Source organism: Pezoporus flaviventris, unplaced genomic scaffold, assembly GCF_033815535.1.
Source record: "Pezoporus flaviventris isolate CSIRO_AGI_PZ_B2104156 unplaced genomic scaffold, CSIRO_AGI_Pfla_v1 ptg000002l, whole genome shotgun sequence".
Classification (NCBI taxonomy): Eukaryota; Metazoa; Chordata; class Aves; order Psittaciformes; family Psittacidae; genus Pezoporus; species Pezoporus flaviventris.
This window is the reverse complement of record NW_026892550.1, coordinates 55,428,822-55,446,151: the sequence shown is the minus strand read 5'-3', so window position 1 is coordinate 55,446,151 and position 17,330 is coordinate 55,428,822. Positions and strand designations below refer to the sequence as shown.

At 41.4% G+C, this 17,330-nt stretch overlaps 1 protein-coding gene across 21 annotated transcripts in view; it reads left to right on the top strand.

Annotated features, from left to right (window-relative positions):
* The window catches only part of ADGRL3 (adhesion G protein-coupled receptor L3), a 522,648-nt gene that overhangs the window by 460,576 nt on the left and 44,742 nt on the right, over positions 1 to 17,330 (top strand). For all 21 annotated transcript variants that reach the window (XR_009747735.1, XR_009747736.1, XM_061479312.1 and 18 more), the window contains 2 exons: positions 3,784 to 3,850; positions 5,232 to 5,323. Coding sequence is in view for 19 of the 21 variants with exons in the window: in XM_061479312.1 (XP_061335296.1) it covers positions 3,784 to 3,850; positions 5,232 to 5,323 (159 nt within the window). In the remaining 2 variants the exon portion in view is untranslated. The remainder of the gene's footprint in view (positions 1 to 3,783; positions 3,851 to 5,231; positions 5,324 to 17,330) is intronic.

Below are 17,330 nucleotides of genomic sequence, written 5' to 3'. Positions count from 1 at the left end.
TCAGTGCCTCTTACAAATCTCAGAGGAAAGCATCTATGCTTTGAATGGCTCAATATATTTTAGAAAACATAGGTATATTCATCCACTGGTGATCAAATTCATCATGACAGGAATCTCTTTATTGTTTCCCCCCCCCTCTGCCCTTTTGGTATGCTATAAAGCAGGATATACATGGTAAGCAATCCACCTGTCAGAAAGCAAAATGAAAGCCTGGTGAATGTGCACAGCGTCCAAGTCCATCAGCCAGCTGCCGACATTTTATGCATGTTAATGTCGCTTGGAAAATAGGTTCTAACAATATGGTCTGTCTTGGGTGGCTCCACTGAACTTGTTTTATTTTCAGTATTTGTGCTGCGTATTTGGAGGAGGAAGCATGAGCAATGTAGACCCTGGACTGCTTAAAGCAGAAACTATATTGCACCCTTGAAAGGCATCGTGCATACATATTCCATTACAGCACCCAGACAAGGAGGCTGCATAGCCATGTGAAACAAACTGCTGAGCTCCCATGAACAACATGATGTGTTTAGGGGTCTTCAAATTTTACGGTCCAATGGCAGCTAATGATTGTTTATTGGTTATATTTAATGCACACCAGGGATAGTTTAGTATTTGATTTCTCTTCATGCAGAAAATAGAGTAAACCCTTTGTAGCCTTTATTACTTGAGAAAAGCTTTAAGTGAATATGGCAACTTGTCACTGTGGAAGAGGAAATTAAAAAGTAGAGGAAAGCAGCACCACAGAGCTTGTTATGAGCACTGAATATGCTTTTCTCTTGGAATAAGCAATGGGGTTTTGAACAGCATTCCCTTCACCCACAGATTTCCAGATAATCCACTCTGCCCTGAAGCAGCTCGTTCGCTTAGTGGCAGCAGAGTCTAAACTTGTAATGTGGTAAGTCCATGTTCGTGGTGCAGCTGTGCATGGGGGGTCAGAAGTAACTCAGCCCGAGATTAGCAACTTTGGGAAGTGAGTTGCCTGATTGCTTCCTTGTTTTGAGAATCTCATTTATTCAGCTCATTGTGCATGTGTTTTTTTGTCTTTTAAGGGAAGAAAAGCTCAGTGTGGCACTTGTCTGATTAGTAATTTACATCTCCTCAACACAATTGGTGAGATGCCTGTGTTTTGATGTTTTGGTCTTAGTTTGCATTTTTAATGAGGTATGATTTAAATGTGTTCAAAGTTGTCTCACTGATGACCACAAAACCCAGCTTTTTTAAGTCCTTCTGAGGACTAGAGGCAGCTTTCCTCTTAGTCACCTAAGACTCTCATAGACAGTTTTATGGGAAGGTGATTTTTCTATTCAAATAGAAATGACATCCCATTCTTTAAAGTGTGCGGAGGGAGAAAAAAAAAAAAGGTTTTCTCCGTTTTTTTGCAAGCTCTACTTTTCCTTAGATGAAGCCATCTCTTGTTGGAAGGGGACCTTTTGCTCTGTGCCTGTCCCCTGCTTATTCTGGGGGCAGGACCTGGTTCCTCCAGTGTTTCCCATACACAGCATCCATCTCTTGCCCTGAATTGTGCTTTAAAACCAAAGAGATTTTTTAGGGGAATGGGGTGGAAAATTTTATCCATTTAGCTGTCTGAGAAGGAAACCAGTTGCTTCACTCTTCTTTTGCTCAGCCTAGCACAGCTTTTCCCTCATGCTGTATTTCAGTTTTCACTGGTTTTCCCTGTATCCCAATCTATATGCATTCAGAAACAGCTGCATCAGATGTGACCATATGGCTGGCCGTCATGCTTCAAGGAGTAAAGAGTAGGTTTATGTCTTTCCTTTTCACTGGGCTTTCCAAGAGCTGGCTCACTCTTCGTGCTGAAGGAAAACCAAGTTTCTTGGCAATTAAAATACAGTCTGCTCCTGACACCTGTGGAAGTATGGGCACGGGATGTTTTGGAAGTTAAACTGGCAAAAAAGTTCAATTTATTTTAATTAAAAAACCACAAACAAACAAACAAACAAAACCCCACCTCTGAGTCCTCTCCCAAACATCAGCACTCTTATTATCAGTAGAAAAAAGTTGTGGGTCTGGGTATTCCCTGATTTATAAGTGTCAACTGAGGCATAAGAACCCATTACACTTTTTTTTTTTTTTTCCTATGGAATAAGGGAGGAATAAAATCTGAAATTCCATGTAATTGTGTGAACTGCTGCTATGCAGATGTCTTCTTTCAGGGGTGGAGGGAAGGACTTTTTACTGGGACTTTATTACCCTTGAAACCTCTATTCCTCTGTAAAATCTAGTTGCAATTGGGCAACTTTTCAGGTGTTATTATGGGTGATACACAGATGTCATGGTTGCATAAACCCTTTCCTGTAATAGATCAGACTCAAATAGCTTCTAGACACTCATGTGGTTCCAATACCAGTTTCATCTGAATCACCTTGAACTTCAGCAGCTGAAGAGGAAACAAGATTTCCCTGCAGTTGCTCTGAAAGCCTGTTTGCCTCTTGCATTAAGATTTTGATTCTGTTACATGATGATTTTGGACGAACAGCTGCAGAGGCAGTTCAGGACTGATGGTTGCGGAAGTGATGGCATTTTAATTTGTGACAAATAGTGGCACAACTATTATATATAGATTGATAGGTCTCCAACACTGATGAGACCTGAAATTTGTATGGTCAGGGAGGCAAGTGAGAAGCTTTCTCTACATTTTTTAGTTTATTCATATTTTGGCTGCTCCCAGTCAGAGAGGTTCCGGACATGTTTTATTCTCTCAGCAAGCTGATCTCTTCTGTGGGGCACAGACCATTCTGCCTTCTGCAAAGTCCATTGCAAGGGAAAAAAAAATATCAGCTCTTGCGCTAGAACTGACATTTGTGAGAGCTGCTATCTCTTCCACCATGATAAATTCATACATACAGGTCCTTTCTCTTGCCTAATTCTGAAATTCCATCTGATGTTTAGTATAAGAGTGGTTTTGTGCTTTCTCAGTCCTCTGTGTATAAATGGAGCTGTGATTTGCAGCACTGCAAACACGACAAGATATTATTATTTTAAACATCGTGCAAAAGTTTCTTGGAATTTATATTCGTCTGTCTTGTAACCAGTCACTTCCATTTTATCTTCCTGTCGCCTGCAATGAACTAGGAATGGAAATGTAATTTCCCAGGGGCCTTAAAAAATGTGGGGAGTATTAAATGCGGTTGAAATTAAGTGATTAATAATTTAGTTTTAGGCCATGAATCAACTTCATGTGATAGCGCAGACCATATGCAACCCTCGAAACATTAGTGGAAACAAAATGCTCCGGAGGTTCAGGGAAATAAAACGCTCTAAAGGGGAAGTTGCTGAACCTAATTAAACCTCAGCCTTCTGTTACCCAAATCGTGCTTCCTATTTCACCAAATTTGCTCTGATCTGCTTGCTCGAGAAATGCCATCTTGTTTGACAGTTGACAGACAGCTTGTGTTGCATCAGAGCTGGAGAGAAAAGAGGTGCATAAAGCAAAGAAGAAGCTCCATGGATCCTTATCAGACCTCTTCCTTAAAAAACCCCACAGTTCTAAGTATTTTTTTCTGACAGATGCAGAAAGCCTTTGCAGCCATGCCTTGTGCCATTTTCTCCCTGCTTCCTCCAGAGGTAATTATCTTATTCCATCAATAGCGCTGTCAGAAATTGGGCACATAATTCAGCATTTAAATGAACAAGCAATGTAATATTTCCTGTCTCCCACCGGTGTGTTTTGCTGCTCACATTCTTCTCTGTCACTCTCTCACTCTTGATGTATGTCCTGGGTGCAGTCCTTGAATGCTTTTTTTCCCCTGTGTTTCATTACAGATGTTGGCTCCGACTTGACACCTACTTCATTTGGAGCTTTATAGGACCAGCGACCTTGATAATTATGGTAAGAACTCCTAATTAACTACTCCATCTCTCAGGTCAAGAAATAAAACTTTTGCTGTCCTTTCACGCTTTATCTTTAATTTACACAGATTAATTTGAGAAAGGCATGTTCTTCTTTGACCCCACCTGGCACAAGCAATTAGACCCTCATTAGGAGAGGCTCTTGGCATTGCAAAATACTTGATCAAAATGGGCTGGGGAGCTTCAGAGCGGGCTTTTGCAGAGTTCTGTTTCTACTGCTGAGCACTTAGAATTGCCAAACTATTTTGATGTCCCTCGCTGCCCTGCTTTTGCATTCCAGAGCAAAGCTTTGTACTGAACATGCAATAATCTGGGTTTGGGGAAACGAAATATAACTGGAAGAGGGGTTTGATGGGGGTTTTTCCTTCCTGGCAGAAGTTGAAGCTCATCTAACTTCATTGTTAGCATATTGCTAGTATATCAGCTAACACAGCAACAAGGTAGACAACCCAACTTTAGAGGCAGCTGGAGTTTTCTTATACTTTAATCGTTGCAATATGGCTTAAATAAACCATCCTTTGTTTTGGATAGACTGCAGGTTGGCTAACACAGCAAACCAGGCACTCTCATGTCAATGCAGACATTGTCCTTGCTTCTTCTGCAACTGGGAGCTATTTCAGCAGCCCTTCACATAAGGGGGTGGTGTAGGGTGTGAGATGAGGGGTGCAATGCCACCAGCTGCAGCTGTTGGTTTTTTTTCCCCTTAAGCAATTCATTCATAAAAAGGTATCTTCCCTTTCTGATATGTCTCAAACCCTGGCCTGGGCTTTTGGGGGAACTCCTTTCCAAGAGCTAGCAGACTTGTTTAACATTGAGGCATTGAAACACTGTCGCATCTTTCACAGAACAAATCAAACTCTTTTTCCTTTTAATTTTTCAACTTTGCATTGTGCTAAGTATCTTCAAATATCATGATTTCCCTGCCCATCTTCCCTGTTACACCATATATTCACAGAAAAAGATGCTTTTGTGCTTCATTACCAGGGGGCTAGCTAAGCAAGATGCTTGAAATGACTTTTCACAACTGTCCATCTCTAAGACACAGAAAAATAGTTACAGCAAATATTTTTTATTGTCTGTAACATTGAAGCACTACAGTTGATGTTGGAACCAGCCTCGTATCAGTAGCATATGCAGCACCACAGCTTTCATAATGTTGTGGCATCACCAGTCCTGCAGTCTACAGGCCAGCTCACCTTATAAAATGCTCGGCAATTTTCTGTAATTCAGTTGCTATAAAACTGCAGTGAGAGCTAATTTCCTACAGCGATTCATCTGTTACAGAGAAGAAACTGACTTTCTCCCCATCATGTTGTGTCGTGTCATGTAACCAGTTTTTTTTCCTTTACCCCATATTGCAGCTTAATGTCATCTTCCTTGGGATTGCTCTCTATAAAATGTTTCATCATACTGCCATACTGAAACCCGAATCTGGATGTCTTGACAATATAAAGTAAGTTGGTGGGTTTTTTAATTTCTCTATTCCTGTTTCAGTCTTCTGCTGTTTATGCCCCTGTTCTTTTCTGAGGATCATACAGGGAACCAACTCTGCTGGCAGCAGTGATAACAGAAACAATATGTGTTTTTATGGTACTACAGAGTGTTTTTTAATAGGTACCAACAAGTGACTGATAATGAAGCACTGTTTTTATTGGGACTTGGCCACCAGTGGTGGCATTTTCCATTCAATTTTCCATGAAGGAAGCAAAGTTGTATTTGCTGTCCTTGAAGCAGGTAACCTCCTAGTCCCTCTGTGTAGAAGGAAATTTTGCCTGATAATTACTGGCTAATTATTTCAGTCTTTACAGGGAAGGTGTTGAAATTGTTGATCATTACTATTTCTCTGTGCTCTGAGGGTGGCAGCCTTACTTATTTTCTGTTTTGGCCCCTGACAGATTTAATGATCCAAATTCTCTCCAGAATCTGATTAGTTTCAACAGGTTGCTGGGAGTTTACCTGGGGGTGCCCACATCAGAGGATGTGCTTGCTAGGCAAGGCATGTATTGCCCTTGGACTTGCTAAATATCTGAGCTTGGGCATCTTACTGTGTAGCAAGCTACTTCATTATATTGATAGAATATTAGTCTCCACAGTGCCTGTTTATTCAAGTACCTCTGGCTTTAATTACTCACTTCAAAAATACAAGTGGGATTTCAGGTGCAACGCATGATAAGATGGGGAGCCTGCTAATTAATAAAACCATCTAATGAACTTCAGGAGGAGGAAATTGCTGGAAGTCAGTGCTTTACTTGCCCACCCAGGAAAGAGGAGTGTTGTACGACATGGTTGAAAGTTGGTTCTCCCTTCTCTTCCTTTTGAAGAGGCACAAGGGGAGCTTGCCTAACAAACAAGCTGTTGCAATGACTGAATTGCAGAATTGCAAGGCAGTTCTCAGCAAGGTTATTGTTCTTACAGCAGAGCTGCTCTCGCAGATGTGTCTTTAATTTAAATTACACCATCCCCCCTTAAAATTTACCCAGCAGGCAAAGAATGCAGTGCCACTGGCATGCCACAGCCTGCCATGGGCCTTTGGGTGAAGGTTTAGTTTCTTAATTGTAGCTACTTCTTCAAGGTTTGGGAGGAAAGGGAACCAGAGCCTGCACAAGCACAGGAGACCTCAGTGAGGTCAGGGAACTGCAGGGTGTTCGTTCGCCATGTTTGTCCCTGCCAAGGTTGTGGCCAGGCTGCTCTGCAGTGTGCCTCTGTTTCTCCTGCCATAAATAAGCTAATAGATGAAATTAGAGGAGCAGTCTCTCCTGGATGTCCAGTACTGATGCCAGCATGATAGTCTTTCATTTGGTCTTGGATGAGGTGTTAAAGAAATGGTACATTTAATAACACTTATTAATGTGACTACCCATCATGCATTAGTGCTATGGGATTCCTTGCTGAGAACAGCCTTTATAAGGTTACCCATCAAAATCTGTCTGGAAAGCTTTGCAGTATGACATTTAAATTAAAAAAAAAGGGGGGAAAATGTGTGACGATAACAACAAAGCCCACATAATTAAACACAGAAATAATAATTGCCTACAGTATAATCTTGCTTGCGTTAATCTCTAGAATTGTTGTTTAAAATGCCAGGAATTTATACAGCTAGTTACATTAATTCTAATGTCATTGTGAAATAATTTATAGCTCCTTTGGCAGATGAGTGTCTATTTCTGATTTGACTTCATTAAAACATTTTGAAAACACAAGCAATTTAAATACTTCTAAGTATGTTGCTGATACCCTTCCAAATGTGTTGCTTCATTGCAAATGACTTTTTATGCTTGAAAAAGTATGAAAATTCTAATATAAACTCAGGAAGACCCCAAGCTCACCCTAGGAAGTTCCTCAAAGCAATAATTTCAGAAGGGACTTGACTGTAATTTCTGAGTACCTAAGCAGCCTAAATCTCTGTCTTGTCTCAGTATCAGTTATGATTGAGCTAGGAGAAAGCGTAGATCTTTAATAGAGAAGGGAGCTTTGAGGGAGTTTTTCTAGGGATGTGAGGGGCTTGCAGTCTCTGGAAAACTCTTCGGTAAGATTGCAGTCGTCTTCTGGGTAGAATTGTAGTCTTGTTCTAGGTAAGATCTTGGTCTTCTTCCAAAGTCATTGGTTCTAACTCAGTTGCAAAATGTGAATGACGTTCAGCAGCTCTAGAATAAAAAGCCACAGACCACATTATTTCACAGGTGAACCGCAAGGTCCTTTTGAGCTTACCTCCATGGGTCTATACAGTTGGTGAAAAGACACCCAGGTCTGTTTCTCGAGACATGCACTGCCTTTGCTGGCTCTCAGCATGGCCCCAGAGCCTTGCATCTTGTCTTATCAGTTTATATTTAAAAGACTAAACCAAACCAAGGGCCTGCATTGCAGGGCCCCTTGGTGCCATCTGCATATGACAGTTTTACGGCAACAGAGAGCTGAATGGGAATTTGTTCTCCCAGTTAATTTCCTAGCACTGTTCTGTGTTAGGCTGTGGTGAAGCTCTCGCAACATAAATCCTGAGCCTGTTCAACAACAGCAAAATACTTGATTCCCTATGGCAACGTAAAAATAAAGACCATAAAATATTTTAATAGGCTGTTAATAAGCTCCCCTGCAATCTGGTGCTTGCCTATGTCACTTTAAAGGTTAGAAATACATTATGAAGTATAGAAAATAGAGAAACAAATAACTCCACTTAATGAACTTGATAAGGGATCAGGTGTCACCTGGGATACCTTTAATTACTGCACCAACAGAAAAGCCATTCAAAGGGCAGTGCCTGAACCAGATGCTGTGTGGCTGAAAGATTTGTATGCACTGTGCAAAGTTGTAAAAATAACTTCTCTAACCTTCAGGAACAGTCCCTGGTTACTGTGCCAGAATGGGAGAATCTGACATTCCATGATGGAGCACTGGTTAGCCAGGGGTTACTGAACAAGAGATTTGATGTTCTGGTACAGAGCTGGTTTATTCTTTACCCACATTAACTTGTCCAGCATAGCCCAGCACTTTCAAGCGGGAAGTAGGGTGGGTCCTTCCCCTTATGCCAAGAGCATCCTCCTTGTATGGCAGGTTGATATTGAGCCGATTCAGTGGCTTGCCTCCTGCTGACAGTGAGGTTCATGCTCTTGTCCTGATTTGAGACATGTGGACAGAAGATATGAGCTTATATACACGGGATATGTTGTTCAGAGATGCAAAAGTTTCTGTGCCTGCTGCTGATGCCAGGAGGGCAGACTAGCTCCCATTTCACAGCACGTACCATCATCAAAAGTAGCATACTTTTATCTAGGACCCTGAAAAAGTTCAGTTTCTCTCCTTCCTTCAATACATTAAAAAAGAAATTTCAAGCATTCATTCAGGGTGGGAATCTCTTCTGACTTTTAAATCCATCTTTAATATGAAGCTACACAGACAAGGATGCTGAAACGGCTGCCTCTTGAGTGGCGTGTGCCCATATTCCTCCCATAAACACCGGGCGGGAGGGGATTTTCCTTTGCAGCCTTTTCCAATGGCCATTTCCAGGTGCTTGACGTCCACTCTGGTCATTTCTCTTTCATCTCTTCATACCTTGTTGGCAAACATAAGTAAGCAGAGGTGGGCAGTGAGGAACATTGTTTAGCCTTTAGTAGCTCTGCCCACATCACTTGTATCTCGCTCATGGTCTAGGAGAGCGTAAGTGGGATGCAGAGGTTGCACAGAATTGTTCGTGAGCACAAACTGATTAACTGTCAACAAATGTAACTGAGAAGACATCTTTTTGGAGTATTGATTCCCCCAGCTCTTACAAGCTTGCAGGGAAGACAGATCTTTCAAGCCAGGGACTACACAAGCTTTTTGGATGGCAGAAGCCTGCTGTGCTGTTTGCATCTGTAGCCTGCAAGCTGGAGAGTATAGGCGTATCAATGTGATATTGATGCACTCTTGCTAGCAGATGGCTACTTGCAAGGACTCGTTACTAGCTGGAATACTTTAGAGCAGCTGTGAGACTGTTTTACCGGAGGTTGCTGCCATGTGGAGTGATTTTAGAAGCTGAGCAGCTCAGTCTCTCCTTCACGCTTTTCCATTGTGCTGGGTAGATGTTAGATGTGTGAAATGTCTCAGACTGTCTTAGACAGGACTACACTGAATCTTTTTTATATTCACATTCCTGTAGGAAGCCTTATGTGACAAAGGAAAATACATCTATATACGAATAGTCCAAAATAGTTCTTCAGTTTTCCATCCATCAACTCCTTTCTGGGTGGTCAGGCATGTACTGTGGCTGCTTGTCGTCCCTACACACCAGGTTTTTATCCTACCCATGCCAGATGCCGCAGCAAGACAAACCATCTACATGTTTCCAGATGCTTAGTCCCCATTCTCTGTGTAAAATGGAGGGTTTCAGATGAACCCCCTCCCCAAATGCCTTTGTGTGGTGTGACAGTGCGGTGCTTCTCTGCAGACATTCAAATACTGCTTGTTCATGCCATTGTGATGTTTTCAAAAGGAAAAAAAGAGGGACTAAACTTATCATAATCCAGGTGTGCTCTCCACCATGTCTACTGAAGTCTGAGGTCCTGTCTTTGCTGTACGTTGTTATCATGCGCAATGTAGAATGCATTAGTTACTTACGTGGAAAACTGGTAGAAAGTTGGGTGGGTAGAGCACTTATTTGGTGAACAAAAGGCAAGTCTTACAAGCAGATTGAAAGGATCCATTAATGGGGCCGAGCAGCTGGTGTGCCTAAAGTTAGAAAAGGCATCTCCAAATGGCTGGAAGGCAGAGGGTGAAACCTGATTTCTCCTAGCAGAGACCAGAAGCCATCCTTTCTCTTCCTTACAGGCAGAACCATTCCTTTGAAGTTCCTGTGGGCACCCAAGTGCTGTCTGACTGTGGTGGGTTCTGTTAGCATTTCCCCCAGCCAGACCAGACTTCCTGACTTTCTTCTGCACTGCAGTATGTGGAAATGAGATTTTATTTTATTTACTTTGGAAGGGCAACATTTTGGCTGTGGCTGCCAACTACAGGTGTGAACCCAATAGAAAGAAGGCAGGAGGCAAAGGTCTCTGTCAGCTTGCTTCTCTTTTTATCCCATTTTACTACATTATTCTTTTAGCCAGGGTGTAGCTTGACTCATGCCACAAGCCACCTGGATGCTCTTCAGAAAGCACAACTCTTGGGGACCTCTTCAGAAAGGAGCATGTTGGGCTGTAGTCTGAGTTTTGTTGGAATAGCTCATCCAGTGCAGTAGAAACCCACTGGAAAGTCATCTTGGAAATCTAATTTTCTTTCTTTCAGAAAGGAAGACCAAGAGTCTTAGCTGGGAGCAGCTTTTGTTGCTAAAGAGGCACTCTTTGGCATTAATCACTGTTGCAGCTTTCTTCCCTCCTGTAGAAATATGCTCCCATGCCATCTTCTACAACAATAGAATAAGCACTATATCAAAAACCTGAAATTCCCTGGAAAAAACGTATTTATTTCAAACACACGGGAGAAAACATGTTTATGTGTTGTGGTCAGAGTCATAAGAACACACACTGAAATCCCATTAATGGGGATGATGCAGAAATGTCCTGCACTGCGGCCTTCATAAATCAATCCCGAGATGACCAAAATGAGCCTTCCTCAGCTTGCTGGCTGCTACTTACAAATGGTCCCTTCTTGCTGGGACCTGCAAAAGGTCTGGGGCTAAAGGCACATGGCCTTGATTTAATGGATAAATTAAAAAGTATATGTTCTCTCAAGTTTCTGACTTGAAACAAAGCTTACACCATTCTCCTTTAATTTTTACGTTTGGTTTGGTTTTTTTTTTTCCATAGGAGTCTCTTGCTCACAGGCTTACAGAAATAAATCTGAGAATGTGCAACCTAAGAGCCAAAAGTTGGAGCCAAATGCAAAGACTTAACTTTAATTATTACTATATAAAATCTCACAAAGCCCAGTCCGGGCTCTTCTAGGGAGTGTGACCTAGGCTGGGGAAAGCAAGGGGCAAGGAGGATCAGGCCCAAAACTGAGAAACCCTTTTTGAAACTATGCGTCCTTTGCAAACCATTGCCATATCCCACTCTTCCCATATGTTGTATGGGTGTAAGTGATTATCTGCTCATTTTCTTGCTTCAACATACGTATTTTATTTAAAGAGACGTGACTAATCCCAGCCCCCAGATAAGCTTGTTGTTTCAGTCCTGTGGGTTTCTTAAGTCATAAAAAAGCCTTCAAAGTTAGGTAGAAAATTGAAAACAAAGGTTAAATAGAACTTCCAAAAATCATCTGCGGAAATGCTTAAATTAAATCCTTGATTGAACACAGCAGTATTGTGCTGGCAGGAACAGAGGTTTACCAGTCTACTTTTATTTACTCAGCTGATTGAAATGCCGAAAAAGTAAACATCCTAGGTTTGGAGCAGTGAAGAACGAGTTAGGCTTTGGAAAATGCAAGATTTCTTCTCTTTTGGTAGGAAAATCTTACATTACCAATGGGGAACAATAATTTGTAACAGGTATCCTTTTACTAAAGGAAGATTAATTTGTGCTTTATTATAGTCATTTTAGAAACAAGTGAAAGTAGGGAGACAATAAGGATTATTTCATCTTTTTCTGGTGGGATTTCAACTCATCTGTTGGTTTCCAGATTTTTTTTTTTGCTTAAGCATAAGACACTGCAACTTTAAAATAGTTTGTGATGCCAGAGGGTCTGGAATTGAGTATTTCATTGGGTTCACCCTGGGGACTTGACTTGCAGAACAGCAGCACTTTAATCTTCATTACTTCTGGGTTTGCAGCTGCTTGGGAGTGCACAGCAAGGACATGATAAAATGAAGGGGTCCAGTTCTTGAAGCATGTCCAGTGCAGCATCTTGATGCAGAAGGCCCAATCCTGGCCTTCTACATTCTCAGGTCCTGGTGAAGTAAAGGCAGACTCCTTCTTCAGAGCAGCAAGCAGGGAGAGGAGGTGCACCCATGCAGCTTTGTGTGTATTGGCAAGAGAGATGTAAAGGATGAGGTACAAAGGGTTTGAAACAAAAGCTAGTGAATGCAAACACTTACAGGAGCCACACTGAACCTCTGTTAACCATTACCTTAAATCCTGACTGGCCATTACTTATAATGTTAAATAAAATAGCAGTGCCTGTAAAGAATGAGCTTTCTGTTAAGATTTTCTTACAGCCTTACTAACAAAATAGAAAGACTGAGTGGGCTGTTCAAGAATAAGGTGTTGAAATTCTCTCCTTCCCCACCAGCTGTGTTATATGCAGTGTTTTTTTGACTCCCCTGGCTTCTGGGAACAGCAGATCCAGGAATGCCTTTTGGAGAGGAACATCCCTGGATTCCCTTTTCAGGAAAGGACAATCTCATCCTAGGGAAGAGAAAGAGAGGCCAAGACAGCAGGTTAGCCATTTAGCTGGGTCTGGATAAATTTCTAAATTTAGCCAGGTTTGGATAAGAAATCGTGTGTTTTATTGCTGCTTGGGACATGAAGGCAGTGTGTTCTCTGTCACCAGAAAATTTGACAGGAGTGTTTTGCAACAATGACCAATAATCTGGGCACTTCTGAAAGTGAGGCATAGCTTTTTCTATCCCTTGGAAAACCTCCCCCTGTGCAAAGTTCAAATGTTACCCATGGAGTACTGAGCTGGGCATTAGAAACTGCCTGCCTCACTTTCCTTGTACAGGAGCTCAGGCTGTGATCTTTGTGTTTTATACGACCTTGAGAGTACTATGCCTTCACAAGCTTGATGGTCAGCTTAGCACCTCCCTAGATCCTACGTAAGAAAGTGTCATGCTTCCTAGTCCTTGGGTAGCTTGCCACTGCTCCTGTGTAGCCTTCATCTGCATCTCTGCATGAACAAACTTTGAACAGGAAGCCTAAAGCATACCCAGAAAAATCACCTGGAATTGGCACAAAATGACTTACACGCTTCCTACCAAGAAAAGATATGGCACATTTATATTTTGCCAGAGTGCTCTGTAAGCATCTCTGAGGCAGAAACCCTCCCGATGCTGCAAAAACATCTGAGATCGCACTTCTTTCTGGGTGCCTTTTTCACCCAGTGATGTTGACAGCAGTACCCAATTTTGTTTGTTGTAATCTGCTGCTCTTTGAATTTTTCACAGAAGGGTTTGGTTAATATCTGTTTTGGCTTTGGATTTTGCTTATTTATCTATGGGGTTTGTGATGACTGTGGTAATGTTGAATGGTGATTATAAAGCAGTAATCTTCCCACTGACAGGTGTCATCCTTTCTGAATTAAAAAAAAAACAACAACTATCAATCTGCCGTTATTGCTTTGAGAGAGTATCCTGGAAGATATTAAATACCTAAGGTCTTCCTGTGATCCCATAAATCATTATTATTGTTTTAAAAGGCCATACATTTAAAGTATTTTGCCAATAAGCCCTGCTGGTGCTATTGGGATAGCACAAATGTGACTAAAGATTTTCCTGACTCTGTATCATGTGGAAACAGTCAGACTGATGTGGTTACACATCAGTGTGGCTTGAATAATCATGCCATGCCTTTGCAAAGTTAGGAGGAATGAAATAGAGTAAGTAATTCTGAGTGCAATTATTTACTTACAGAAAATGGGATGAGCTTAAAAGAATTGCTCTTTCCAATTTCAGTAATTAAGAACAAATCTCAAAAAAAAGCAGGCCAAAACTTCCCTGGATGACTTGAGGGGGATTGCCTTTGGCAGAAAAAAATCAGGCATAGGTTGCCCCAAATCCTGGGCTTGGGCATCACATAGGGCCAAGGAAGGTTTGGCCTCATTTATCTGAATAAAATTTTCAGAGCTACTGGTGGAATTCAAAAGTGGCTTTCAGTCTATAAAGTTTCCCTTATGCTAGAGGTAGGACGCCAGCTGAGACATGCAAAGTCAGGGGTTTCTTCTTGCAAATGAAGCTGTGACAGGCCTGCTGCCTCCCACAGTGGTTACAGAGGTCTCCAGGGGACTGGTCACCTCCTGTCAAAGATGGTGCGGGTCAGAACTTAAGACTTGGAAAGGATAGCTTGAAGAGGTGCAGGATAAATACTAGCAGCCTAAGGAAGACTATTAGGAATACATTTGGCTTCATGCCATCAAGGTGGTAACTTTGTCACAAAATGAGAAGGCAAAATCCCTTAAGCACTCCTTTATTGCTTACAATTGATTTTTCTCACCATGAAGATGCTCCTTCACTAATTAGTGATGAACTCGTTTGCTTTATGAGGGGAGTGCTGGACTTTCCAACTCCTTCCTGTAGATTTTCAGCAGTTCAATAAATCAATCTTTTCTAATCCTGGAAATTAAAAAAAAAAAAAAAGGGAAAAGAAAACAAACATCCGTGCTGCCTTATATTGGCAGGCAGCGGGGAGACACAATAGCACGCTTTATTTTGTCTCTCTCTTGTGCTTGCGTGCAGGAAATGTCTGTCTCTCAGCTTTATTTGTGCCATATTAAAATGAATTCCATGGGTCTTTCCAAATGCTTTCTAGGGGGCACATCATCCATCTATTTTTATTTGGGTTTCATCACCTGTAACATCTACTAAAGGTCCTGTGTACTCAGTTTGGCATTTTTGCTTACTAGCTAAACTGTGCTATTTTGGGGCCTGAGCACTAAGTTCATGTGCTTACTTGAGCCTTTTCTTGCTGCTGGAGGGATGGGAAAATACTTTTAGTTGTCAAAAGAATGATAAATTCAAGTTAGATAAAGTTAAACCATAAAAGGTTGAATAAAATGATAACTCCTGAAGTTGATTAGCTATGAAGAGTTTTACTAAAGGCCTAGTTTTACTCTGAAATGTGGCTCAAAACCCACACTTTTTTAAATATAAAAAAAGCCAAAGAACCCTCTTTTCAAAATGTAAGGCTACCAGACAGTATTCTTTTTAAATGAGACCTGAATAGCTGCTTTTTGATAGCAGGCTTTCTTTGTTCAGCAGCATTTTAGGACCGATTTGTGTGTAAAGGTGAATTCTTGCCTTAAATTCACCTTAAATTTCAACTTTTCCGGCCGAAGGAAAAAAAAAAAAAAAAAGAAGGCTTTAGCAACCCAGGATATTGCTGATCTACATACATGGAAGTGGTTTGCACCGTGTAATTCAAGTTGCAGATGGCCTGTGCCTCTGTATTGGACTGTTAGTGTATATTCTGGCAATTTGGCTGCCTTGTTTCAAAAAGGCACATGTTGTGGTTTTAAAAGAATAGGCAGCATGAAAGGAGTTCATGAGCTTAGGGTGCATTGGATTTGAAGTTCCCTAAGCATCTAAATAAGGTCAGAGGGTAATGTTAACAAATTTTAAAAATGTATTGGTCTGGAAATGTCACAGGAATATAGAAGGTAATACGAACGATGCTTTCTCATCACTGAAGGAGAAAGTACTCTGGGAAATTGAAAGACATCTAAAATAAGATTTTGAAATAGTTTTACATGATGTGTAATTAACCTTAAGAAGTCTTTGCCCCAAGGTAAAGTCAGGGCTTTTTTAAGATTAGAAAATGAATTAGGTATTTATATGGATTGGTAGACCATTCACTATTCATCATCTGGGCTCTGAAGAAACACAAGGGAGGTGAGGTAACATTTTGCCGGTTAAAGGAATAATGCAACCACATTAAAAAGACGGGCTTTTTAACTTCAGGTATTTGAAAGCGGAGCCCTCACCGAAGCCATCATTCAGATTTCCTCAGCAGACAGTAGAGAACGGAATTTCTTCAGGGAATGGCGAAGCCTCAGCTACCTTAAATACCTGTTCTTTTAGGGAATAAATTGCTCTTTGAGGGTACCAGACTCACATTAACTATGGAGGGATCACAGTCATGTAGTTTAAATTCAATGGGCTGTATCCCTTACTGTTAGGAATTGGAAAAATATATCCACATCTGGAGAAAGCACTTCAGATGTAGCATCTCAAGCTGTGCTAGACTAGATTTTCCAAAGATTTCTGCTTCAACCACTCATGAATATAATCTCAGTTTTCCAGTTAGTAGCTCTATTTTCCTGTGAGCTAAGGCTCTTCCAAGGCTTTTCTCTTGTCTAAGTGATGTTTTTTTTATGTATTACAGAGAATGACAGAGTATTACTGTAGCACTGATAGGTTTCACAGACTTTACAAGGGGAAGGAAAACCCCATTCTGAATAATTTTTGTCAGGCACGAATTGCGTGGCTAGCACAAGAGTTAAGCTTCTTACAACACTTGAGTTGTTAAAATGAAAAGGAATGATCTGTATTTCATGAGGGATATAAAAGACTATGTCCTACTGGCCCTATATGTAAGGTTTTGAAGTGTTTGGGAGTTAGGCATCTTTGAAAATCTCACTTCATAGGCACCTGCTTGTTTGGTTGGTGGGTCCTATGCACATCCAGGTTGAAAAGGGGGTAAAAACTGCTCTGGTCTTTTTGACGGTTTTCTCATGAGCTTCTTTGAAGTGTTAGCCTCAAGCTAAAAGGTAATCCGAGTTTGCCAATTTTACATTTTGTCTGTAGAAAGATGAAACAGAGCCTTCAGCTGCCTTGAAGAAAGGCTATTACAGATCACTGAAAAACTTTCTGAGAGCCTGGATAGCAGCTACAGAGTAAAAAATTTCCCTAATTCTCTCTTTTTATAAGCTACCACTGGCGACATTTCAACAGTAAAGTCTTCACCATAAAATCTCAGTGCCTGTGAACACAGTAATAGAAATTCATGTCCTGCTCCTGCCCACATTGCTGAGCTGAGAACTCCAGACTGTCTCGTGTCTTCGTTTAATTTTGTTGCATCCTGAGGGAGCTGCTGGTCCTGCAGTGCTAGATGTGCCGGAAGCATAACGGGAGCTTGCCCTGGTGATCTTGCAGGCTGAGTGGATGAGAGGGCAAAGAGAAGAAGAGCGATTTGACCAGCATCATGCTACACAGCTGTGGTGGGCTGGAGGTCCCTGCTAGTGCAGCTACGTGGGATACCAACGGCTTTCTGTGTTCATGGTGGCTCCCCAGATACACTGTAGATGCTGAGGTTACAATGCCTTAGCCTGTGTTTTGATAA